The 24,241-nt window shown below is 42.6% G+C and overlaps 2 protein-coding genes across 3 annotated transcripts in view; one reads left to right on the top strand and one right to left on the bottom strand.

Annotated features, from left to right (window-relative positions):
* The window catches only part of CYFIP1 (cytoplasmic FMR1 interacting protein 1), a 79,571-nt gene extending 56,302 nt beyond the window's left edge, over nt 1–23,269 (top strand). For both annotated transcript variants that reach the window (XM_080361527.1, XM_080361526.1), the window contains 8 exons: nt 6,481–6,624; nt 8,170–8,260; nt 16,106–16,236; nt 18,112–18,184; nt 19,122–19,216; nt 20,755–20,993; nt 21,913–22,060; nt 22,531–23,269. In XM_080361527.1, coding sequence (XP_080217653.1) covers nt 6,481–6,624; nt 8,170–8,260; nt 16,106–16,236; nt 18,112–18,184; nt 19,122–19,216; nt 20,755–20,993; nt 21,913–22,060; nt 22,531–22,695 — 1,086 coding nt within the window. In that variant the 3' untranslated portion in view covers nt 22,696–23,269. The remainder of the gene's footprint in view (nt 1–6,480; nt 6,625–8,169; nt 8,261–16,105; nt 16,237–18,111; nt 18,185–19,121; nt 19,217–20,754; nt 20,994–21,912; nt 22,061–22,530) is intronic.
* On the bottom strand, nt 340–1,011 carry LOC308051210 (fibronectin type III domain-containing protein 9-like; the record flags this gene model as incomplete). The annotated part of the gene is made up of 1 exon (XM_080361563.1): nt 340–1,011. The coding sequence occupies one exon, from the start codon at nt 1,009–1,011 to the stop codon at nt 340–342; it is 672 nt and encodes a 223-aa protein (XP_080217689.1).
* Nucleotides 23,270–24,241: the final 972 nt, after the last annotated feature.

Below are 24,241 nucleotides of genomic sequence, written 5' to 3'. Positions count from 1 at the left end.
TGCCTGTAGTGTAGCAGTCTGGGTTGCCATCTGAAAACTTCTACTGAGTTTTAATTTAGGCTAGTAAAAAAAACCTAACTTCCCACTTTTGATTTATTTTTGTATTTCTTTGCTGTTTTATACTTTAAAAAAACAACACAAAAAATCACCTCAAAATATAAACAGGTCATTTGCTACATGCATAATTTTTAAATAACACTGTGTGGCCAAATTACTAGTTTCTTGGGAATCAGAACCTTTGCCTCCGAGTGCCTCTGGCTGGGTGTGGGCTGTTGGAAAGGGACGGTGAAACCGGAGGATGTCATACATAGTAAAAATCTCCTCCCTGACAAAAGGTTTCTAGTTTACAGCAGAGCACTGTCCTGTCGTTAGCACTTGTTCCCGCCTTTTGGAAGTCAGCATGGCGGGCTTCTTGCATGCTGAGGGATTCTCTATAATTGTGGCCAGCTGAATGCCACCTGGATGCTTTTCCTCGCTGTCCTGCATCAGCTGGCTCTGCCTGCCGAGCTCCTCCGAGATGTGCACTGTGCTTTTGGTCCAAGCCGTCCCGTGGTCTTCTTCTGAGGTCCCATTTTGCCCTTGCAAACGCTCGCGTCTCCGGCGGCACAGGAGCTGCAGGCAGCCGTAGAGGAGGATGGCGGCGATGACAAGGAGCAGGATGCTGCTGGTGAGCCAGATGCCCAGCGCCAGCTCTTTCTTGGTGTTGCTTGCAGATGCCGGGTCTCGTTCCAGCGTGTTAAAAACTCGGCACTGGTCTGTGGAGGGGTTGGCGGACTGGCAGGTGACACACACGATGTATGTTGTCAGAGGAGTCAGGTTTTCAACAAGGAAGGAGGAGCGGCTGGCCGGTACCCTCTCCTCCTTCTGGAAGCTTTTTCTCGAGTAACTTGCCAGCATGCTGTTCCAGTTAGGGTGGTACATGACGCTGTAAAAGCTGTCGGCACAACTGGCCATTTTTGGCCAAATCACCAGTGCCGTGTTTCCTGTGATGTTTTGGACGATTATTCCCATCGAGATGTTGCTTAGGTAGGTTTGTGTGTGTTTGTGTTTGTTTGTTCCTCTCGATGCTGATCTCACTGTGGAAGGTGGAGATGTTCGTTTCCTAGGGACGTAACTGAGAAGTTACAGCACTGTAGGTGTTGTGCGGATCTTAATCAGTAGTGCTCTGTAATTTAGGAAAGAAGTTTGTTAGGAAACTGTGCTCTTATGGTTGGTACTGCTGGTACTACAGTTCATAAACTTTGGAGTATTTTAAATTGTGTGCCTTTTTCCCCCAAGTGACAGGCTAAGAGTATGCTTCTCAGTTTTCAACAAAAAAAGTTGCTTTCTGCCTTTATAGACTTAATAATTGAAATTGTTATTCTATAACAAAACAAACCTTAATAACAGATAGTGTATGTTTTTGTTCATCTGGTTGTTTTTTACGGTTTTACTGTTGTGAGGGGTAACTTTTGAAAAAAAGACTACCTCAGGAATTTAACCTGGTTCTCTTTTAGGTTTGTCGCCGTTTAGCAGTGTTAAAGGCAGTTTCTAGTGGCACTCGTGTGAAAGCTTTTTCCCACTTTGAAAATTTCTGATTAATGAATATAAACACCCATGACAGTAATGCTCTGGTTTATTGTTTATTACTTCATGATAAAAACTTATTATTTTTTTTTAGTGATCAAGCTTAAGATGCTAAGTCTTCTGGGTAAATAACAACTGACTATTGAAAATTCACCTCATGAAGAAAGGTTATAAGATTCACTCATAACATATTCTGAAATTATTCTGTAATATTTTAATTGTATATTATACTAGATAGGAAGGCTTGCAAAATCTGTACTATTTTAGTGGGATTTTGATGGTTACATTGCATTAATATTAAAAATTCTGAGATTGTTTATGTATGGAAATTGTTGCTGGAGGCTTTTGGATTATACTTATTCAGAAGTGGGAAGGAAAATATGTATGTTTATTTTCACTGCAATGTTAAACCTTAGATATGACTAATCTGGGTAGATGCTGCCCTTCTAATCATGTGGTAAGTGAGCCCTTGTTGATACAGCAACAATATAAAGGAAGTGAGTTTGCTATCAAATAAGCTTACTAGACAGACACATTTTGGCATCTGTCCAACTTCTGTAGATATTAAAATTGGATGCATTAGTAAAATCAGAGCTTTTACTTGGTTAGTTGTCTCTTTAGCTGGTAGATCCAAATTACTTAAAATTATAATTTATTTTTTATAGAGCACTTCCTAACACAGTCTAGAAACAATAGTTTCATCCTCACAGCATTTTGTAAGTAGAATGTTCAGATTTTAATTAAATAATGATAATACATTTCTATTGCTATAAAGCATCAGTTATTAGAAGACACGTAATTAGTGACATGTAAATGTTGGAAAACCCATTAGATGTTTTATAAATTATAAAGTCAGTACTTACCGTCCCTTCCTGACGGAAATTTCAGAACAGAATTTTCATATGGTGATGCTGCTGCGAAAATGATATAAGCCACTAAGTTTTCTGTATCCTTTTTCACATGAGTTGTTTCCTGCCTGATCTCTGCTTGCCAGTTTGCTTGTTCTTCCCCTCAGATTCCCTGGACTGAATTTTCATTGCTTGGTGCTTTCAGTTCTTTTCCCCGATGCTGCTGGTGGCATGGTTTCTTTGTCTCTTCCACTTAAATTCACGCAAGAGCACATCTTGTCTAGAGGTGCTGTCGCCTTGCTTTTCAAAGAGCATACAGGGGAAAAAATAAGGTCTTTTTCCTCCCTCCCCTGCTTGCCTCCCCTTGGACGGCGTACTGCCTGAACATCCCTGTTATATGCTCTGTGCCTGTACCAGTGATGCTGTGAGTGATTAATGTTAGCACTTTAATGACATCAGCAACGAGTAACTCTCTCTCTCCTTTTTTAATTTAATTTAGAGTAGGGGAGGGAGCCAGCAGAGCTCCAGAGCTCGCTCGCTCTCTTTCCTTCCCTTCCTCCCCCTCCAACTTTGTTAGTGGCTTCTTCCCGAAGGAATTTTTATGCTTTTGTGCATCATGGGGGGAAGCGGTGGTGGCGTGTGATGGTGTTTTCTAAATCCCTTGTCACAGTTTATAAAGCTCCGCTAATCCAGTGTTTACAGGTGGACCATTTTAGGTACTTCCCCAAGAGGGTTACATTAAAGAAAGATGTATTTTTAGATTGACTGTCATCCTATTGTTATGTACTGGTGAGGCTTTTAATACTGAAATCATGTTTTCAGGGCTTGCTTTCTAAATTTCAGCTCTGTGACGAGGAGTTCCCTCCCCTTAACCTCACAGCAGTAAACTGCGTTAACCTAGTGAAGGAAAATTCTCCTTGCTCTCTAGCTGAAATAGACAGTTTGGACACATTTATTGTTGAGACTTACCTGATTGAAAACACCAAAAGCAAAAGATGAAATCTCACCTTTTAAGGACAACTGTATATATGCTTAGTGTATAAGGTCATTTGTCTGCATGTGTGTTTGTAAGGTTTCACCAGTTCTTTCCCCCGTCGATGCACCAGACCCCATTTCTGCAAGCGGAGAGCCATGCACATCTCGTATGAGAGGGATGCAGCTTCAGGCTGTCTGCTTGGAAGAATATGTTTGCAGTTTGGCCTTTTGGCCAGCTCTGGTCTGTAATTTGTATTAGGAGTCTAATAACTAGCCAAGTGTCTATTTTAGTTCACATTCACAGAAAAGATGGCTGAGAATTTGAAAACATCACTCCTCCACCAAATCCACACGAGCCTGCGGTCCTTAGAACGGAGCTTCCCAGACCGAGGGACGGCTGAGGCTGGGGTCTCTCCAGAGTGGGGTGACCTACAGCAGGCTGCTCAGGGCCGTGTCCAGTTGGGTCTCAAACATCTCCAAGGACTGAGGCTCCACAGGCTCTCTGTTCAGCCACCCTTCCCATAGTGAAGTTTTTTTCTGATGTTTAGATGGAATTTCCTGCTTGTGCCCATTGCCCCTTGTCCTGTCACTGGGAACTGCTGAGCAGAGCTGGCTCCATCATCTTTATTGCCTCTACCAGTTAATTATGCACGTGGATGTGATACCCCTGAGCCTTCTCCAGGCTGAACAGTCCCCGCTCTCTCAGCCTTTCCTCATAGGAAAGATGCTCCAGTCTCTCAATCATCTTTGAGGCCCACTGCTGGAGTCTCCCATACATCACTCCATGTCTCTCCTGAACTGGGGAGCCCATCACTGGACCCCAGTACTCCAGGTGTCTCCCATCTGTGCTAAGTAGAGAGGATGGATCACTTCCCTTTGACTTGCTGGCATGTTCTCTGCCTAATGCAGTCCCACTGGCTGGTGGCTGCCTTTGTCATGAGGATGTACTGCTAGGTCATGGTCAGCTGCTTGTTCACCAAGGCCCTCAAATTAGGAAAACCAAAATCCCTCCCAAACTCACCTTCTGCTGGGTCAGGCATGTAAGAAATATGGGTAACCTTTAAGTAAATTTCAGTACTGTCAACTTCTTGCATTTTCATGTTGCAGAAATAAATTGCTGGTTATAACTTTCTGTGGTTGTTGAAGCATGATAAAATGTATATGATTTCTCTGTGTGTGTGTTTTAATAATATATTGGTTTTGCATCTCTCATTATCTTTTGTTATGGCCTAATGGTCTCTTCTGCTCCTGTGTTTTCACATATTCTTTCATAGTGCAACAATTTTTGACCCAGGAGAGTTTGTGAAGTACATCTAACACATTTTCAAAAGGTGGCCAAGAAGTCTTAATTTGTTGCCAAATACGTATTTACTATATGTCAGTCTAAAATCTGGCTTTTAAATTTCTAAGACCACAGTTAAAAGCATGTTGGAAACTGGTGCTTATATAGAGGTCTACAATGTAAATGAAAGTGTTTATCTTCTAGCCTGATGTCTTCTAAATATGATTTTTAAGTCCTTTTATGAGATTAAAACCTTTCAAGAGCTTGGTAGAGTTTCGTCATCTGAATTCTTAGTAGTTTCTTTGTGCAGTGCCGTATATTACGGTATCTGGTATTGACTTACATGGATACTTGGGGCAGGATCTGCATTGGAAGGAAGGTCAATGTTCTTCCCAGATAGTGGTGAAGGAAAATTTTCTATTACAGCTGATGTGTGTGGACTTGAAAATCTAATAGTATGCTGTCTTTCCTGCATATATTAGAGAAAATGAAAACTGCAGAAAAGAAAAGAAATCACGGCAGAACCTTCTGCAAGAAAGATTGACAAGATTCCCTTTTTAAAATTAAATTTCAGGCTATTAGGAGAACAACCCACTTACAGAAATGGAGGATGTTAAGTTAGCTAACTCGCCTTTGATCCATGGCTTCAGCAAACAATTCCTAAATCCCTACACAGCATCAGTCTGTACAGTTGTGTTCACTTTGAAGAAATAGTCATTAATATGGCAAAGCACCTGATCCTTTTAATAAAACTCTGGAAGAATTTCCATGAGGTTATGTCCCAGAATTAAATTTGCTTTGATTTTGTGTACAGCTAAGGGATTTGGAAAAGAGAGATTCATATTAACTAGTTGCAGAGAGCAATAACTGTAGAAGGTTTGGTTGTGTGGTTTTTGTTTGTTTGTTTGGTTTGTTTATTTGTTTTGGGGGTGTTTGATTTTTTCTGTAATTGAGTTCTCAGGGACTTAAAACACCCATCGTGAACCGAAAAGTGAAGTAACTTCTTTCAGCATGTTTTGTACATGAAATAGACAATATAGGAATAGAAGCTGTGCTTCAAATTCAAGGATCTGAACATTGACATTGATCACCAGCAACGAAGCTGGTGAGGGGTCTGGAGCACAATTCTGATGAGGAGCAGCTGAGGGAACTGGGGCTGTTCAGCCTGGAGAAAAGGAGGCTGAGGGGAGACCTTATCACTGTCTGCAATTACCTGAAAGGAGGCTGTAGCATGGAGGGGTTGGTCTCTTCTCCTAAGTAACAAGTGATAGGATGAGAGGAAATGGTCTCAAGTTGTACCAGGGGAGGTTTAGATTGGTTATTAGGGAACATTTATTCCCAGAAAGGGTTGTCAGGCATTGGAACAGGCTGCCCAGGGAAGTGTTTGAGTCACCATCCCTGGGGGTGTTTGAAGACACGTAGATGAGGTTCTTAGGGACATGGTTTAGTGCCAGAGTTAGGTTATGGTTGGACTCGATGATCTTGAGGGTCTCTTCCAACCAGATTCTATGATTCTATTCTGTGACTACTGTTGTCCTTTTGTACCTATGAAAACAGAAGAATATAAAAAAGGAAATGTTCATGGCCTTATAAATGGTAAGTGGAAGATGCCTGGTGAAAAATAAGTATTTACAAGTTTTTCTTGCTAATATAGAGATTTTCACTGGAGCTCTTGCCTCACAAAAGGGAGAGTGAGAAGCAAACTTGTTATTTTATTTTTAATATGCTTAAAATGCTGTTTAAATGAAATTATTGTAAAGATGCAGTCAGCTGAAATTGTCATTAATCGTATCTGTTCTCTTGTTTTAGGCATTGAATTTGGCATATTCCAGCATCTACAGCAACTACAGGAATTTTGTTGGTCCTCCTCACTTTAAAGTCATCTGTAGACTTCTTGGGTATCAGGGTATTGCGGTGGTGATGGAGGAGTTGCTGAAAGTTGTCAAGAGCCTGGTATGCCAATTGTCTTTAATTTCCCACTTTTTCAAATGGCTTTTGATAGGAAATGTCTCAAGAAAAATCTCAGATAAAACTAGTTAAAATGTTACTTCCATTGAAGTTCAATATAAGCCGTGTTTGAGAGGACTGAATGTCTTGTGAAAGCAACAGATGATGTGCCGTGGTAGCCTGAGAAGTGTTTTGAAAACCTTGGATTCTGCACTGGGGATGAATTGACTTTGTGGAGACCTGTATTGTTAGGCCCTGGGTAAAGTCTAGAAAAGCAAGTGTGTTTAAAATTAGCTGTTTTCAACTTAGAGATTGTACTGTAAATTCATTTTGTTGATGGTTTTTTTTTTTTTTGAGAACAGTTGGATTGTGCTTTCTGCCTTGCCTAACTTTAGGGCTTTCATTAATAACATCACTGACAGATGACACCTTAATAACAGGGAAGGCTTAATCTCTGTGCTTGATCTAGCAATAGATAACATCAAGCCTATTTAGAAGAGTGCTCAGACCAGATGTTGAAGAAGTTATCCATGCAGCTGGAGTATCTGGTATTGGAAAGGGCCTTTTCTGTAACCAGGAGGAGGTTGAGGCGCTGGCTGTCTACTGTATTACTAGTATCTATGTATACAGTCATAATGCATTGCAGTTCAGTTTAAACCAAAGAAATGGTCTTTTCCTCCCTGTTGCCTGTAAGCAACATGCTGCAAAATAATCCCAGCTATACTGGGGGACAGCCGTAGTAGTCGTGATCTCACTTCAGACACTTGACACATTCAGCAGCTTGGTTGCTGTAATTCCCACAATGGTCTAAATATGTTTTTGGCGGTCTAGGGAGGCTGGAGGCTGCTTGAGGGAATGCTATGATCTAATCTTCAGGGTAAGATGAAAACAGATATTTATCACGATTCAGGGTTGAATGGTGGTTTGTTTTTTTTCGGGGCATTTTTTTTATTGTTATTGTTTATTTAGGTGGTAGATTGTCTCAGTTCATTAAAGGTAGCATTGAATGCTTGGGTATTATAAAGGAGGTTAAAAAGCCTTGAGGGAGAGGTATCCTCCCAATGCCTGATGCAGATGGTCAGACGTAGGGAGATGGCTGTCTAGTGGGAGGAAGGCAGACTGACTGTGGGCTGGGACTGTGTCTTAACAGGGATGTCCAAAATAGCCAGTTTGAGCTGTTACAGACATACCTGATGTTAAGGATTTTTATGTTGTTGCTTTTGAAAGCACTCAAATGCAGCTTTTTTTACCAAAAATCTAAAAGGTGGGTAGACAATAGAGACAGTAGGCAAAAAACCCATGATTTCCTTTTTTGCCTTCCTGCCTGTAGCTGTTGTGCCACTGTAGCAAAAGGTGGTGGCTAATGCCATGTGATGGAAAGTGCAACTGTATTCACTGGAAACAGCTGCCTTTTTGAAGATGGTGACTGACAGAATTTAAAGGCGAGATTTTTAAAGCTTGTTCAATTTGTGTGCAGTTTGAATGAGATTTGATGTAAAGTTTGTTAGTGCAATAACACTGACATGTTTGCACACATCTGTTTTCTCTTAGTTACAAGGGACGATTCTTCAGTATGTCAAGACCCTAATGGAAGTGATGCCTAAGATCTGTAGGTTACCAAGACATGAGTATGGTTCTCCAGGTTAGTTCATGTTTAGTGTTACCATATTAGCCTTGATAAGATGACACTAATCACTGTCTTCTGAATCATGTGTACCTCTGTCTCTCCATCCCTCTCTTCTCTCTCCCAATAATCAGCATTCAGTCTGTTTTTTTATTTCATAATATGAATCATTCAATACTGGGATTTCTGAAAGTGCTTTATAAAGTTTTAAGACTTCTGTGCTTAGGGCGATTAAAAGGACAACAGTCTGTACAGAGACAGCCTTATGACATAATTGATCTTGAGCTGGGATGTTCACAATAGCTCCTATTTCTAGTCTTTCTCATAAACTTGTCGAGCTTTTCCCTCTGCATGTTAGCTTCTCACACTTGTTCTGTTTAAATGTCTAATTTAGATAAGCGTGATTCTCTGCAAAAGCCTCTATTCCCTCTTCCTTTGCCCTTACCAAATGTAAGATAAAAGGAGTGATGCTGCTGAGAGGCAAACTGGTCTTGCTGGAATAGTTATATCTGAGGCTTGTGTGGGGCACGTTGTAGTCACTTAACAGGAGGTGCGACAGTTGCAGAAGAAGAAATGACTTTGAAAGCTGCTTGCCACTATGGAGAAATAATTGCCTAATTAGTATTTATCGCATTGTTCACTGAAATTCTGAAACTGCTTCCCCCTCCCCCCCCCCTTCAAAATATTCCTCCTCCACAACTTCTAATTAACACAAATTAATCCTTCCATGTGCCACCCACCTTCTGAGTATATCTTTATCTTTCCAGAGTCGTTTAGGTTTATTAAATGCCACTCGGACTGGAATGAGGGTTTTTTTTTTCTGCTTCCCACAGCTTCCTTGACGCTCATTACCACTGTTAAACAAAATCGAGGACTTACTAAGTGTTTCCTTCCTGTTTTTCTCCCTGGAGCGTAGAAATGGATGAATCATGGTAGTTAGCAGTATAAAAATAACCTAGCTGAAGTTTTTACCCACTCATTAAGGTCTGACCACAAAAGCAGTAGATATTCTCAAATATAGGTTATGCATCACCAGGGTCTGCAACGCTGCAGGTGACATTAGGGAGCTCACAGTTTCTTGCCAGAAATCCTCACGTGCAAGGAGTTTTTTTGCAGGAGATGCCCAGGGACTTAAGCAGAAATTTTCTCTTGAGGTTAAAAGGCAATCCATCCTATATGAAAGGCAAAACTTTACTTCTGCAAGAGTAGCCTTCACAGGATTGATTAAAACATTTTTAAATTATCACTCTCCTGTTTTGCAGAGCTCACAGGCTGCTTTGACCTCATATTTTCTCTTATAAAAGAGATCCCGTATGTTTAGATGCCTGCTGTACTAAGAGATCAGAGTAACTCTTGGTGTTACAGTGGAAGATCATAGCAACTAGAATTGAGCTGGATCTCAAAAACCCACCTAATTCTTTGCTCCTTCACTGCCCCTATTCGTGTCAGCTTTTGTCTTGACATGTGTGTTTTTCCTGTTCTGAACTATTTCTAGCAGTGGACACTTGACAGCTTCCCAGTGCATCTCTTCCAAGAAGTGGTAGCAAAAGCCTTTATAGCTCTGTCACACCACCTTTCCCTTTTCTGCTGAAGACACTAGAAAGAAAATGGATGTGGAAGTTCAAGACACCTCCGTCCCTCTCACATCACTGAAGAATCGCGTTGCACTCTCTGACACCTGTCCATCATGGAGCTGTCTGCCCTTTGAGCAGCTCTGACTGATAAAGGAAAATGTTCCCTGCGATGGGGATGTGCTGTAGGTTTTAGTCCTTGCCTGGCATCTTGAGGGGAACTACAACGATGTGGAAGGGCAGGCTCGAACTGTGCTTGATTCGAATCACTCTCCTCTCCTTTCTGTTCTAAATTCTCCCTTGTACCAGCCTTTCCCACACCTTGTTTACTTCGTTCACCACAGAAAATATGAGCTAATACGTGCCAGACATTTTCTCTCTCTGCCTTTGAAAGCTTCCTGCAGAGTTGTAGTAGTAAGTCTGAGTGCTATGGAGTACCTCTGTAGGCTTCTATTCTTTCATAACAAATCATTTAATCGCTTCTTTATAATTGGTACTACCTACACATACAGAACAGAACTGTGATCTTGATCTACAGATTAAATATGTAGATTCTCAACCGTCTTGATGTAACACGGATTTATCAATTCAGAATTAATTTCCGGAGTCCATTCTCCATATGCAAAGTGATTTAAGGATGCTCAGTAAGTAAGCCTCTAGCTATTTCATACATTCCAGGCTTTTCATCTGGAGAGCTTTGTTTGGACTCTGTTGATTGCAATTACTTGAGCCCTGTGTAATCAGCCCTCTAGATTTGTGGATCTCTAAATGGTGATTTATTCCTGCTGCAAGGAGCATGGTACAGACAGTGTTATCAGAGTTTTTAAGGACTCCTGTTCACCAATGGGTTTGTTTCCATAGGAACAGTCTAAAGCAGTGGCAAACTTGCTCATCTTGTAGTCATAAAAATATTTGTCTAAAAATACATTAAGCATAAAGATTTTTAAAGGGACCTTTTAAACTCACTAAAGCTCTCGAAGGAATGTTGGCCCATAAGAGTTTAAACCTGAAATTTCATCTTGGAGGTAACATTTTCTTCTGCTATTTTTCTAGTATTTGAATATGGCATTTTTGCTTTTGGAAAATGAGTATTTCATGTCCTGCTGCTCTGAAGTGTCATTGGACGTGATAAGGAAAGTAGTTTGTTGGCTCTGCTGTTAGGTGAGGCTTAGATTTTTGTTACTGGTATTAAACACTCATTACACCAGCCCATAATCTCTTAAAATGCCATGTGTTCACAGGGCAGTTTGGGAAACCCTCCTCGTGCCCCGCACTGCCGACTACTGTGCTCCTGTCTCTCCCTGGGCTGATGGTGCTGTAGCCAACACCTTCTGAGCTGCTTCACCATGGCAACCTGGCAAAATCTGTCTTCTACCCTTCCTTTTTCTGGAATATTTTGGGTCAGGGTCTAACAGGAACTGGCGCTAGGCTGGGCCAGGGAGCAGTAGTGAGTCGAGGCTGCTGGGGAGGCATTGCTCGGGGCACAGCAGAAGCGCTGGTGATGCCTCCTGTTATCCCAGGGTTTTGATCAAACTTGGATGAGTAGGAGAAAAATCAAATTTCTTGGTGGGGGTGCAATGGCTTGAGTCCTTGTGGGGAAGAATATGAAGGGAATTTATTCATAGGTTCTTCTGGAACCTGTTCATTGGAGAAAGATTTGGGAGGGAATCACAGACTATTTGAGAGAATCTAGGGGCCACCCAAATCACGTAGATGGTTGTGAAAAGGCAGTAAGGACTGATTAATTATGCAAAACAATGGGATATTTCGTTGTACCAAAATAAACAAACTGCACAGGTTCTGTGATCGTAATTCCCAGACACATGTAAATGTTTAAACCTTATGAACATTTCTGTTGAAAGGAGTGGCATGAGTGCTGATATGCAGAGTTAATGATGTCTCCTGTGAGGCAAAGAGGTATTTGTAGCTGGCATTTGAAGGTCCATATGAAAGTGAACATAAACTAAAGGTCATCATAGCACCCGGTTTCTTGGGAGTGGTTTTGCTGTTGCAGAGTAGCAGATTTTATTTGACACTAGTCAAGTCAGTACCCTGCAGAAAATAACCCGTAGCACAGCTAGACCGAGAATTATATTCAAGATCTGGTTTGTTGTTAGTTGGCAATTCAGTTCTAGAATTAATAGCCAATTTTTGTCCTAACCTTTAAGGCACCAGTGTTGTTACAAGCTCTGGAATGTGTTTAATTTGAGTCCATAGGAGTAAACTGAGATTGTTTTATAGAAAATGAAAGGTGACCAAAGTGAAGAAATCCAACCAGCTTTATGTTGTGTGTGTTGACTTGGTCTGACTTCCTAAATTAATTAGTGTACAGACTCCACAGCTGAAACGTGGCATCTGCTGTTTTAGTGCTGTCGAGATAGAAGCAGAGATGGAACCTAATCCTTTACTAATCTTCTATACTTTACTGGATCTATTTTATATCAACAGCCTTTGCTTCTGTTGAGATCTGTGTAAATCAGAAGCTAGGATTATAGGATCGATTATTATGACACCTAACGTCATCCCATCTGCAGGAATAGAGAGGTTTAATTAAAATTGGTTTATTGGAGAGAAGGAGCAAAAAGCCTTGATTCATTTGCCTTACAAAATGCTATGTATAGAAAACTAATCCAGTAACTAACAAATTGCACCCACAAATAAAACTGGGGCAAAGAGGAGAGTTGCATGCCATTAAGTGAAATTAACTCTCCTCAGACACTTGTTCTTTTTCCAGGGCTTCATTATGCATGTGTAGTCTTTCATAAAAATACAGTTCTGGGTACTGTATAGTTTAAGGAGGTGTAATTGGGAATGCCTTCACTTAAACATTAATGAAAAGAAGATGATGTGTTTCAGCCCCAGGACTCCATTGGGGAGCAGATCGTGCTTTCAGCGTAATTTCTGTTCCATCAAAAACAGCCCGTGTAGCTCTGTGAACTTTTGTGTCTTCTGCCAGTAAATCAAGCCCTTTATCTAAGAGTGCACCACTGATAGCAGCATTTGCAACAACTGCATGCTAAATGCTGGCTCTCAGATTTTCAAAACAATGAAACAATTTGTTCATGAATGCGTGTACGTGGGTGTCTGTATTTATATATCTGTATATGGAGACTGGGGCTTTCAATGAAGAAATAATGATCTTTCTTAAGGACTTTGATAGGAACTCTGTCACCTGAAGTGACTATAAAAGACAATGTCTAATGTTTATGGTATAAGCCTCAAGCCTCTTTCACTTCTGCTGTCTGATCTTGCTGCTTTGAGGTGGACTAACACTGATAACATTTTCTCAATGTCATTCTGAGCATTAGTCTCCTTTCTGAAACTCCCCACAAAATCCACAGGCTGGGCAGGGGATTGAGGAGAGCCTGAACCATCCCCTCCTTTCCATCCCCTCCTTTCCATCCCCTCCTTTCCATCCCCTCCTTTCCATCCCCTCCTTTCCATCCCCTCCTTTCCATCCCCTCCTTTCCATCCCCTCCTTTCCATCCCCTCCTTTCCATCCCCTCCTTTCACGACCGATGCTTGTTTCCATGTTGCAGCAGCAGAACTGACCTTGCTGTTCTGCTCAGTTTCTGTTTCTCACCAAATTGCTCCCCTCTCACCATACAAGATCAGGGGAAAGACATCCCCATGCCTGTCCCTTGTAGCCAGTGTCCTACTTGCTCGGGTAGTAGTGCTTCCTCACTATGGTAACTACCTGAAGTCTATGGTTACTCACTGTGTTTTGGGAAATGTTCCAGCCTTTCTGATGGTTCACCATCAATCCCTGTGTACATGCCATGGATACTAAGACCAGAAGCTTTGGTAAAATATTCTACTTTGATTTCCTCTATGGCACAGGCCTAAGTCCAGGATAACTCAATGGACTTCTGCTTTCAGAAAGGCAGCCAGTCTTGGTGTGAGGAAAATAGTTGACTCCTAGCAGCTGATGCTCAGAAGACCTTTCTTGCGAGGCATGGAAGCTCTTTTGTCAACATAGAAGAACACAAAGTAAATACTAAGGCATGTAACTAAAACACACTGTAGACTTGTGGTAAAGTTTGCTTCAATGCTCTCACTCTGCATTTTTTCCTAGCATCAAATTTTTTTTTTGTGAAAAATTATCTGCCATATCAAACTGCTTTTTTCAACTTCATCTTTAAAACAGGAATCCCAGTATTCTGCATGGCAGCATCTCCTTGCAATGGTGTGCTGGTATGTTTAAGCAGCAAACACAAGTGCTCACTGCTGCTCAAAGACCTGGGAATTGCAATTGGCAATTGCCTTTCTGCCGCAGTGTTGAACAGATGCTGCGGGTCTTTTGCAGAGCTTTTTCGTTACATTGTCCCTATGCTGTGGGAAGGGGGAACTTGGTGATGTACTGGCACATCTTCTTTGCTTTTTAGCTAGATTCAAATGTGTTTTCCTTTGAATGAATCAAGCTCAGCAAGCACTCATTACATTCGATCTATCGCCATTAGTTTTTCAGTTTTGCTTTTCCATTGAGTCACTAAACTACTCAAGTTAGGTCTGAAATTTATCTCCCCTGAATGTGTGTGGGAACACTCACTCACTGCGAATATTCTATTGACAAACAGTTCCTAGAGATGTCTAACACCAGAGGCAGCCCTGCATCCCCTCGCCATGCACTCCACTGATGTTTCTTGTTACTAATTTTAGTGACAAGAGGCTTTCTGTAGGAGTGTGTGGGTTAGATCTGCAGTTCTTGCCTTCGCTGTATGCTGTCAAGTTCCTCTGCTGAATTTGAGGGATTTCCTTGGCATGGATGCTCTCCGGGCTGTATTTTACGTTTGAGCGCTTCCCTCTCAGCCATTGCCCTGCTGGATACGTATGATGTCTAATGCCCTGCATGGGAAGTGTTCATCTCACACATGGGAAGGTGTTGGAGGGCATCTGTGCTGTCTTTCCTTGTTTCCTCCCCATTGCATTAGATGTGATTTTGTACGGATTTAACTGACTTAATTCAATGTACTGGAAATGAACTCCTGTATATAGCATGTGATTCTAAAGCTTTGCACAGTGTATTTTCTTCTGTCATCGGTCAAGGTTTTTGTTGGCCTTTCAAAATGGCCAAGCTTGTGCAGACAGATGGAACAATGCTGATAAAAAATAACTTGTGAAAAAGCAGAGAGCTAGCTGACCTACTGCAATTCTTTGCTCTTCCTCACCCATCCTGAGCATCGCTTTCCCCTCTGTGATGCTGACCAGCTTGGGTTCCTGAAGAAGCTGCTGAGCCCAGGGTTTCCTGGGCTTGTCTCTAACCAGGGGACTGCACAAACTTTCTGGAGCTGGGGGGAAAGGAGCTGGAAATCCGCCAGCACTTTAAGCATCAGAGATGTTTGGTGGAAAAGACGTATGCTTATGTAGACTACGTGGTTTTGAAAATCATAATTTCATCTGCTTTTTAATAGCTTTTTGCAAAACTTTGACAGAAACAGTGTTTGACTGTGCTTGTCAGCAGGGTCTGATGTACCATTGCCAGCAGAGCCTGACTTGTGATTTCTGTATTTCTCTGTTTTGTGAGGTGGCAGATGCCCTCTGGCTGTGGGTGGTACTGTCAGAGTCATAGCCCAACACCACCCCTGTTGCCTTTATTTTCAGCACTCTGCCCCTTGCTGGCTCCATCATCCTGGACAATAACAGCTGCAAATTGAACCTGTCGGGTGATTCAGCAGGTTGAGGGACAGGAGCTGGAACAGGACTAACAGCAGATGAGATTTACAGAATCACAGAATACCCGATTGGAATGGAACCTCGAGGGTCATCTGGTCCAACCTTTCTTGGCGATAGCCCTAGTCTATCTTCCTGTTCCTGGAAATTATTTTCTTACCTCTTACACTGGCTCCATTTTCCAGGAGTGAGGAGCTAGGCACTCCATTGTGCATGATGTACCCAGTTATAAAGGTCAGCATGCCACTGGCTTAACACTTTATAACCTCTGATTTTTAATGTATTTAAATGCTGCTCCTTTCTGTTTCTTCTAGGCTGCACATATGGAGATAAAAAAAAACTCGTTTGTGCTGATACATGGAGAGAGAACTCTAAACCAGCACCCTGGGTTAATTGTGCTCTGATACAGTGTACTTATGTGCATTCAGTGCAACCTTTGAATAGGCATATTGGTTAGAAAATTGGTATCCTTTTGAGGCAGAAAGAAAAATTACTTCTTATTTGTATGGCTCTTATCCACATGACCAGTGTCTTTTGTCTGCTTTCCCAAGGTAACAGGTGTGCCTGTGTGATCATCACCGGCTCCTGAGATTTAATTTCTTTGCTTCTCTTTTCATTTCAGGTATCTTGGAGTTTTTTCACCATCAGTTGAAGGACATCGTTGAATATGCAGAACTGAAGACTGTCTGCTTCCAGAATTTGCGGGAAGTGGGAAATGCCGTCTTGTTTTGCCTCCTCATTGAACAGAGTCTGGTAGGTGCCTGCTGTGCTAGTTTAAAACCCATCTGTCTCTCAAAATGTGCTTTCCAATTTTTGCTACTAACGTCACAAATAACATGGTTGAAATCTTCAAGTTTGCTGTTGCTGGTGGGCAGATGGGTAGAAACAGTTCCCTGCTCTGATCTCTTTCAGTCTTGCAGGGGCTTGCACATTTGCGAGATAGCAGGGATGCCTCACCTTGCGGGGTGAGAAACACGCTGCCTTGTGTGCAGCACCTGAGGATCAAATATCATCAGTTTGATCATAAATAATGATCAAATGCGGTATTCCTGCAGTCTGCCACAGGGTGGCTCCTCTCTTTATGTCAGTGACTTCTGCCCCTGGTACTGTTTTTCTCTCCTGGTGTCACCTGAAACACCACAAAGTTAACATGGACTTCTTGGACATCATCTTGCTGATGGCTGACAGTGGCACCCACTCTGTCAGACGTTTGTCTGTTTTAGCTTTGAATGAAGCTGTGAAACGTGCCCAGTCTTTCAGCTGCCCCCTGTAGCCTCTACTTTACAGCATGCAAAGCTCTTTTCCCCCACCTCTCATTTTCTTGTTCCATTACCATCTGCTGTTCAAACAAAATGGCCAGGCATGTAATTTCTTTGTTGTCATGCTTTTGGGTGGGCTTTGCTTATGGACCAGAAAAGCAATGAGTGTGCTGCCTTCCCTTTTCTTTACCTGTGTTGAGCCTTTGAGACTCGGGTGGGGAGTCTCTCCCCTGCCTGTGTGTACGGGGGGCTCTGTCCACACTGTGCAAGCACACGCTGCTGCTTGAGGCCGAGCTGCCTGTCACGTCAAGTTCTCTTCTGACTGAAGGCCAGCTACGTCATTTCCTCAGTGAGTTGGCTGAGCGCCTGCCACTGCACAAAAATAAATCCACACATAAGACTCCTTCTCTGGGGTTGTATTCATAGAATCATAGAATAGTTTGGGTTGGAAGGGCCACATCAAAGGCCATCTTGTCCAGCCTCCTGCAGTGAGCAGGGACATCTTCAACTAGATCAGGTCGCTCAGAGCCCCATCCAGCCTGGCCTGGAATGTCTCCAGGGATGGGGCATCTACCACCTCTCTGGGCAACCTGGGCCAAGTGTTGATGACTTTTGAAGGTCCCTTCTGACCCAGACCGTTCTATGATTCTTTGATACCTTGGCCTTGCTGAAGGTATGGCTGATGAACATCTGTTCTTATATTAGCACTAAGGGGTTGCAAACGAGCAGAGCCTGTGCTCCAGAAATGAGGAGAGTGGCATAGCAAAATCATGCATCTGCTTCTGGTCATCTCTGCATTTTCTCTGCACGTATGGCATCCAAGAAAGAGCTAGGAGACATCTGTCTTCCTTCCTCCCATCCCTGAAGATGTAAAATACTTCCTGAGAGGTGGTTCACTGCTGCTGTTGTGTGTCTCAGCCCTCCTGGTGGGGAGCTGTGCCCGCAACAATTGATAACAGGTTGTGGGAATAGCGTTGGTAAAAATAACCAAGCAGTGAGTCACCTTCTTCACCGCTCTGCTTGTCTGCACAGGAGCCGTCTGCCGCTTCCACACTGAAATTACTCATTCTGCATTAGTCTTTTTAATAAATACGCTGTCCTTCCCAAACTGCCAACTGAGGGTGGTAGGAGGGCTGCTGGAGGTTATTTGGGAATCCAAGGTAGCCTGGTGAAATCAAATTGTCTCTGGGGAGCGATCCCATGAGGAGGGCGAGGGCTCAGAGCCACTCTGTGCGGTGGTGAGGGGTGCTGGCTGCCCCCGGGTGCTCCTGCCACAGCATCGACATGCTTGTGGAAGCCCATTTTGGGGTTCTGGTGTGGTGTGGGGGTTCTGCAGTCCTAAACACCTCTTGTTTCCTTTTCGTTCCAGTCCCTAGAGGAGGTATGTGACCTGTTGCACGCGGCACCGTTCCAAAATATCCTGCCCAGAGTTCACGTCAAAGGTACGGGCCAAGTGAAAACACCTTCCTTGGGTAACGCTTTCCACTTTCCTGCTGCTGCAGTTTCAGGGACCATCCCCAGCCATCCTTTACCACACCGCTGTTAATTAGAGGACGGAGGTAACAGATTTGGGCTTGTTTGCCTGGCTCAAAAATAAGTGCTTCCTGCTGGGGCTCAGTGCAAATTGGAAGAGGAGGAGGAGGAGGAAGGCTGTGACAGGGAGAAGTGGGTATCGGTACCCAGGGCAGTATTTTTTTCCCCTCATGCTTCTCTTCTTTCCGTGTTGCTGCTCTGTCTCCTTTCCTTTCTGTTTCTCGCTGCCAGAGCAGCTGATTTGTTCTGCTCGGAGAAATCATGTCAGCTAAAAATCTTGGAGTATACTTCCAGACTTACCGTAGCCGCTTGCATCTCTGCATAAAACTAACCAGACCATTGTAAACAGTGTTTTCCCATTTGCGGGAGAACATTTCCTACTTGCCAGTGATGGGAGAGTGCCAACTGCTTTTTTTAAGCAGTGCTATACACAAGATTCCACCCTCATTATATGGCAGCTTCTAGAGTCAAGCATTTTATATATGATAAGGACAAATTAGTTGGTTTAGTACAAGTGGAACTCAAATGTATTAGCAGCAGCAGCATAATAGAGTCCTATATTAGGTCTTCAATTTAGCTAATTAAATGTGGTTTACTACAAATCCTTGGGGTTTTTTTGTTTGCACATACAATGCAACATTTTAAAATAGAAATACGTATTTTTCTAAAAGCTCATTGAAGATTAACCAACTATTTAGAACTATAAAAATGACTTACCAGTTTTCTACTACCTTGAATGAAGATTTTGTAAAAATAAGAATTTTCTTGCATCGTTCCAATTTGTAAAATTGTCAGCTCCTAATTACACGAATCAGTGCTCTTTTTTTGTTTGTTTGTTTCTTTCAGAGGGTGAAAGACTCGATGCTAAAATGAAGAGACTAGAATCAAAATATGCTGCACTACATTTGGTTCCTCTCATTGAAAGACTGGGCACACCCCAGGTAATCTCTCTCATTTGTGTTAGTGGCAATTCAAGAAATTTCTGAGCACTAGAAAGCCTGTTCTCTCACATGTGCTCCTAGCAGTGTCAGAACATCAACCTGCTCATCCAGTAAAACTGTTAAAGCTCAGAAGTTTAAAATATTTTATACTGAGATAGAGGTGACATGTTTTGGGGAAAATGCTGATTTTTATGTATGTTGCTATGTGATGCCCGCTCAGCATAAGGTCCAGTCTGGGGAGTCCTAGTGCCGATTCCACCAAAAGCAATCAGTTCTCTCATGCGCATACATATAAACAATTTCTTCCTCTTTGAGCCAGGTGATTGGAAACACTTGGAAAATAAGCTGTCATTTGAGCTGAGCTCTCCTAGAAACACAGTGACCAAAGAGAACCTTCTTGAACTGCCTTTGCAGCTTCAGCACTGTTTTCTGCCAACGTGAGGGTTACATTAATTCCCTGCTAACCTTAGCAGTTTGCGAGCAATTGAGATGTGAATAGTAGAAGCCAAGAGCAGAATGCTCTGGAGCCGACCTCAGACTGCTTTTATCTTGAGACGGACGTGGGATGGCACAAGCTGGGACAAGCCCTAACTGGCATTGCCATCTCTGGATGTTTTGTCAGAGCCTGTTTGTGCTGGATGTTGAGCTTTCCCATCTCTGACAGCAGCAGCTGAGGGAGATGCACAGGAGAGTGCAGGCAGGAGCTACTGCCCGTGCCAGCAGCAGAGCATCGAACTCTTTGGTTTTGTTTTCTGCCTCAATTCAGGCAAAGAATTCTTTAAACTTCCCTGGGTCTAGCCCAGGATTAGCATTACTGCAATTGGTGTTATTTACTTTCAAGCCTCTCTGCTTGAAAAGGCTTTCATAATTTTCTCTGAACATTTTTTCCACTGAACTGAATCACAGGTTAGTGGCTTTGGACCTCACTTAAAGTCAGGAGAAATATCTCCTAGAATAAGCCAAAAAGGGGCAATGAAGCTGGTGAGGGGTCTGGAGTACAAGTCTGATGAGGAGCGGCTGAGGGAACTGGGGCTGTTCAGCCTGGAGAAAAGGAGGCTGAGGGGAGACCTTATCTCTGCCTACAACTACCTGAAAGGAGGTTGTAGCGTGGAGGGGGTTGGTCTTATCTCCCAAGTAGCAAGTGACAGAACAAGAGGAAATGGTCTCAGTTTGCACCAGGGGATTCAGATTGGATATCAGATAAATTTTCTTCCTGGAAAGGATTGTCAGGCACTGGAACAGGCTGCCCAGGGAAGTGCTGGAGTCATCATCCCTGGAGGTGTTTAAAAGATGTGTATGTAGATGAGCTTCTTAGGGACGTGGTTTAGTGGCGGACTTGGCAGTGTTTGGTTAATGGTTGGACTTGATAATCTTAAAGGTTCTTCTCCAACCAAAATGATTATATGATTCTAAGTGAAACTGAAAAACATGGTTTGGTTTTGTTTGTTTTTTGTTGCTTTGGTTGGTTGGGGTTTTTTTAAGTCAAGTCTTGTGGTGTTTTTTACCAGGATTTTGCGCTTTCTTTCCCTCCACCTTAGCAAATAGCAATCGCAAGGGAAGGGGACTTGCTGACCAAAGAACGCCTCTGCTGCGGCCTGTCCATGTTTGAGGTCATCCTGACGAGGATCCGCTCCTTCCTGGACGATCCCATCTGGCGCGGGCCCCTGCCCAGCAACGGGGTGATGCACGTGGACGAGTGCGTGGAATTCCATCGCCTCTGGAGCGCCATGCAGTTCGTCTACTGCATCCCCGTGGGAACGCATGAGTTCACTGTGGAGTATGTACAACCGTGCTGCACCAGCAGGCAACAGCGCTGGGCTTGTCCTGCCTGTGGCTGGCAGGGGGACATAGAACCGAAACATTTGAGTGCCCGCCTGCAAGGGCAAAAAGAAGGGAAAGTGCCGCCGTTGCTGGGAGGAGCTCATAATCCATCAACACAGATGTTATTGTATCTGTACCAAAAATAACCCTCTATTTTAAAGATTGCCAGTGTATTATGAATGATTGCAGGACAAACAGGCCCTAGCACGCATCTTTCAATAGTGGTCATACCCCTACGGATGCTGCGCTTAAATAAAATAGCTGAATGTTTATGCACTTATTTCTAAGAAGTATATTCTCTGAATGAAGGGCAAGACTGAGCACTTGGAAGCTAACGTGATTAACACGAGTTAACCAGGAACTGTAGTTCTTGGTTTTGTGAATTTTGATAATATCCTTATTATTGAAAAACTGTTGAGCTGTAATGTGCTTTTCACTGAGCAGTTACAGAGGCAAGAGCATAGCATATTTGCATCTTCCATGCCTGCAGCCCAGAAGAGCAGAGGGGTGTTGAATTCCCACTTTGTCTCCTTTGAACGTGTTATTTTCTTTGAAAATGGAATGTGATGCCACTGGAGTCTAGTGGGGAGTACATTTTTTTGGAGTAACCCCACTTTGTGTAGAGCTGGGGAGGGGGCTTCTGTTTGTTTTTTGAGGTTTTTTTTTGTTAAGTGTCCCTTTGCATTGCATGTGGTATCTGGAAAGAGAACTTAATTTACTAGAGATTCTGCAGTATTTTCTAGATTAATGTCTAACATATCCTAGAATCATATATATGTAGTTTAATGCAATGGCTGAGCACTGAGCATTTCCTGTGGGTATGTTTGTGAAGATTTAGGCGCAATGCCCTTTCTGTGGTGTGTTTCCCGTTCCAGGCAGTGCTTTGGAGACGGCTTGCACTGGGCTGGCTGTATGATCATCGTGCTTTTGGGACAGCAGCGTCGCTTTGATGTGTTGGATTTCTGCTACCACCTACTGAAAGTCCAAAAGCATGATGGCAAAGACGAGGTTATAAAGAATGTGGTGAGTTGAAAACATCTGTTCTGTACTTGCTGTAGTAATGAAGACAACGATAAGTCAGAGCTGTTTGTACTTGGACACAGTGTAGATGTAGCAATCGCTTTTTTCGAGCGAAATGCTGAAAATGAGGGCACCAGGGATTTTAGGACAAAAGATTAAGGCATTAGTACTGGAGTCTGAAGGCTGGTCAGTGAGAACTCTGATTTCCTGAATACGTGAGATTTTCTTAATGCTTCCTGTCTCATATATGTGCATTCGGATTATGACCAGGCTGCTGTAAATTGCCCTTTTTAGTACAAAAAGCACTGTCAAAAGCCAAAACACACCTTGGATTTTCCCTGGATTAGGAGTGGAAGGGAAACATTTGTAACTTGCCTGGGAAAGGTGAGGTAACAGCATTTGCTGCTTTTGTGTTTAAGGCTTTTTATCTCCAAAGCTAATTCCCGTGTATCTGGTTTTTTTGATGTTTGCAGCCTTTGAAGAAAATGGTCGAGAGAATTCGCAAGTTCCAGATTCTGAATGATGAGATAATTGCTATTTTGGACAAGTACTTGAAGTCAGGCGATGGAGAGAGCACACCCGTGGAACACGTGCGCTGCTTCCAGCCACCTATTCACCAGTCTCTTGCCAGCAACTAGACTTCCCACCTAACCATATTTTTTGCAGCTATTTAAGCTAAAAAAACCCAACCAACAAAACCCAGACAGTTTTAAAGAATCTTCTCAGCTGCATTTTTCAGTGTGCCTGTGCCATTTGAGTGGTGCGCTGTCCTCTTCACTCTCCAAGCACAGTAACTGTATACAATCCACACTTATTTTTCTAGACTAAAATTTTATACGCTTTGATTAAAAACCTGCGACTGTAAAAGATTTTTTTAAATCTCTTTGCATTCCTGTACTGAGGTGGCCATTTTAGACTGGACTGGCTTAATTTCCCCCTGAAGCTATCAAAATAATAGCTGTGGAGGATAAGAAACTGGGGTCTGTAGAAAAAAAGATTTAGAAATCAATTCCTAATTGTTTGTATTAGAGCATTAACTGCTTAATTAGCCTTTATTAAAAAAAGAACCAACTGACTCTGCTGGTGCTTTGTGAATAATTTTTCTACTCCTTTGATTATTTTTCTTCTTTGCAAAACTATTCTCTGAGATGAGTAATTATGGAAATGAAGGCTAATTAAGGTGATTGATTGTTGCAAAGTTCTTTAACATGGAAATGACTGATAGTATCCTGGTCTTTGTAAAAGGCAATAGTTTAACTGATGAGAATGGCAACTGATTGCTTTTTCCTAGTGAGAGCTTCTAACACAATTTAGGTTTTGGTTTGCGATACATACCTATACATGTTTACAAGTGATAAGGAATTCTTGTTTACCAGAATCTCAGACACAGCGATCAGGTGTAAACTATCCCAGTACATGAACTCTAATAATGTTAATCATGATTTACTTATGGAAAGTATTTGTTTAATTACACTTACTGTATTATGCAAACAGCACATCAGTAAAATCGTTTGTAAAACTTCAGCAACTGTAGAAGTTGAATTTCAAAGCAACCTGTTCGGACAGAAGGTGCGAACTCCTGCTTGCTGACTGCAGGATCCTAATGGAGCTTTTCAGCGCACTGTTGGGGTCAGCGCAAGACAAATGTGAGTGAAGACGGCTGGAACAGACACAGATAATTACAGGTTTTACCTGGGATTTCTGGAAACATTACTTGGTTAACTTTTCTAACCCTTAGTGCCAAACCAAGAAAAGCCATCCCTTTGAGAATCCATTTTTCTCCCTTTCCTCTTACTATTTCACAGCTGAGTTACATCTTTTCTCCTGCTCAGCTCTTCTCAGATGTTTCACAGCAAAAAGAGCCCAGTAATGGGCAGAAATGAGCATCTGACAGCGAAGGTATGGAGTAGATGAGGAAAGCGTAGGTGCCAGCCTCACAGGGAACTGGATTTTTGAGGAAAAAAGAAACAAGGTGAAATTCCTCAGCAAAATAGAGGACAGGCGTCAATCTGTAGACAAATTTCCACCACCACAGGTTTTTCCCCAGATGTCTGTGCTTGTGAGCTGCCTTTCTGGGGTGGTCCCCATCATGGTATGGATGCAGACAGGACTGCCTGGTACAGGGGAGACAGAAGTATGAAATGCTCATGCTTTGTTACACCAGCTTGCTGCATGGTTTCTTTT

This window comes from Nesoenas mayeri (genome assembly GCF_963082525.1).
Source record: "Nesoenas mayeri genome assembly, chromosome: 1".
Classification (NCBI taxonomy): Eukaryota; Metazoa; Chordata; class Aves; order Columbiformes; family Columbidae; genus Nesoenas; species Nesoenas mayeri.
Note: the sequence above shows the minus strand (reverse complement) of the source record. Positions and strands in the feature narration are given on the sequence as shown.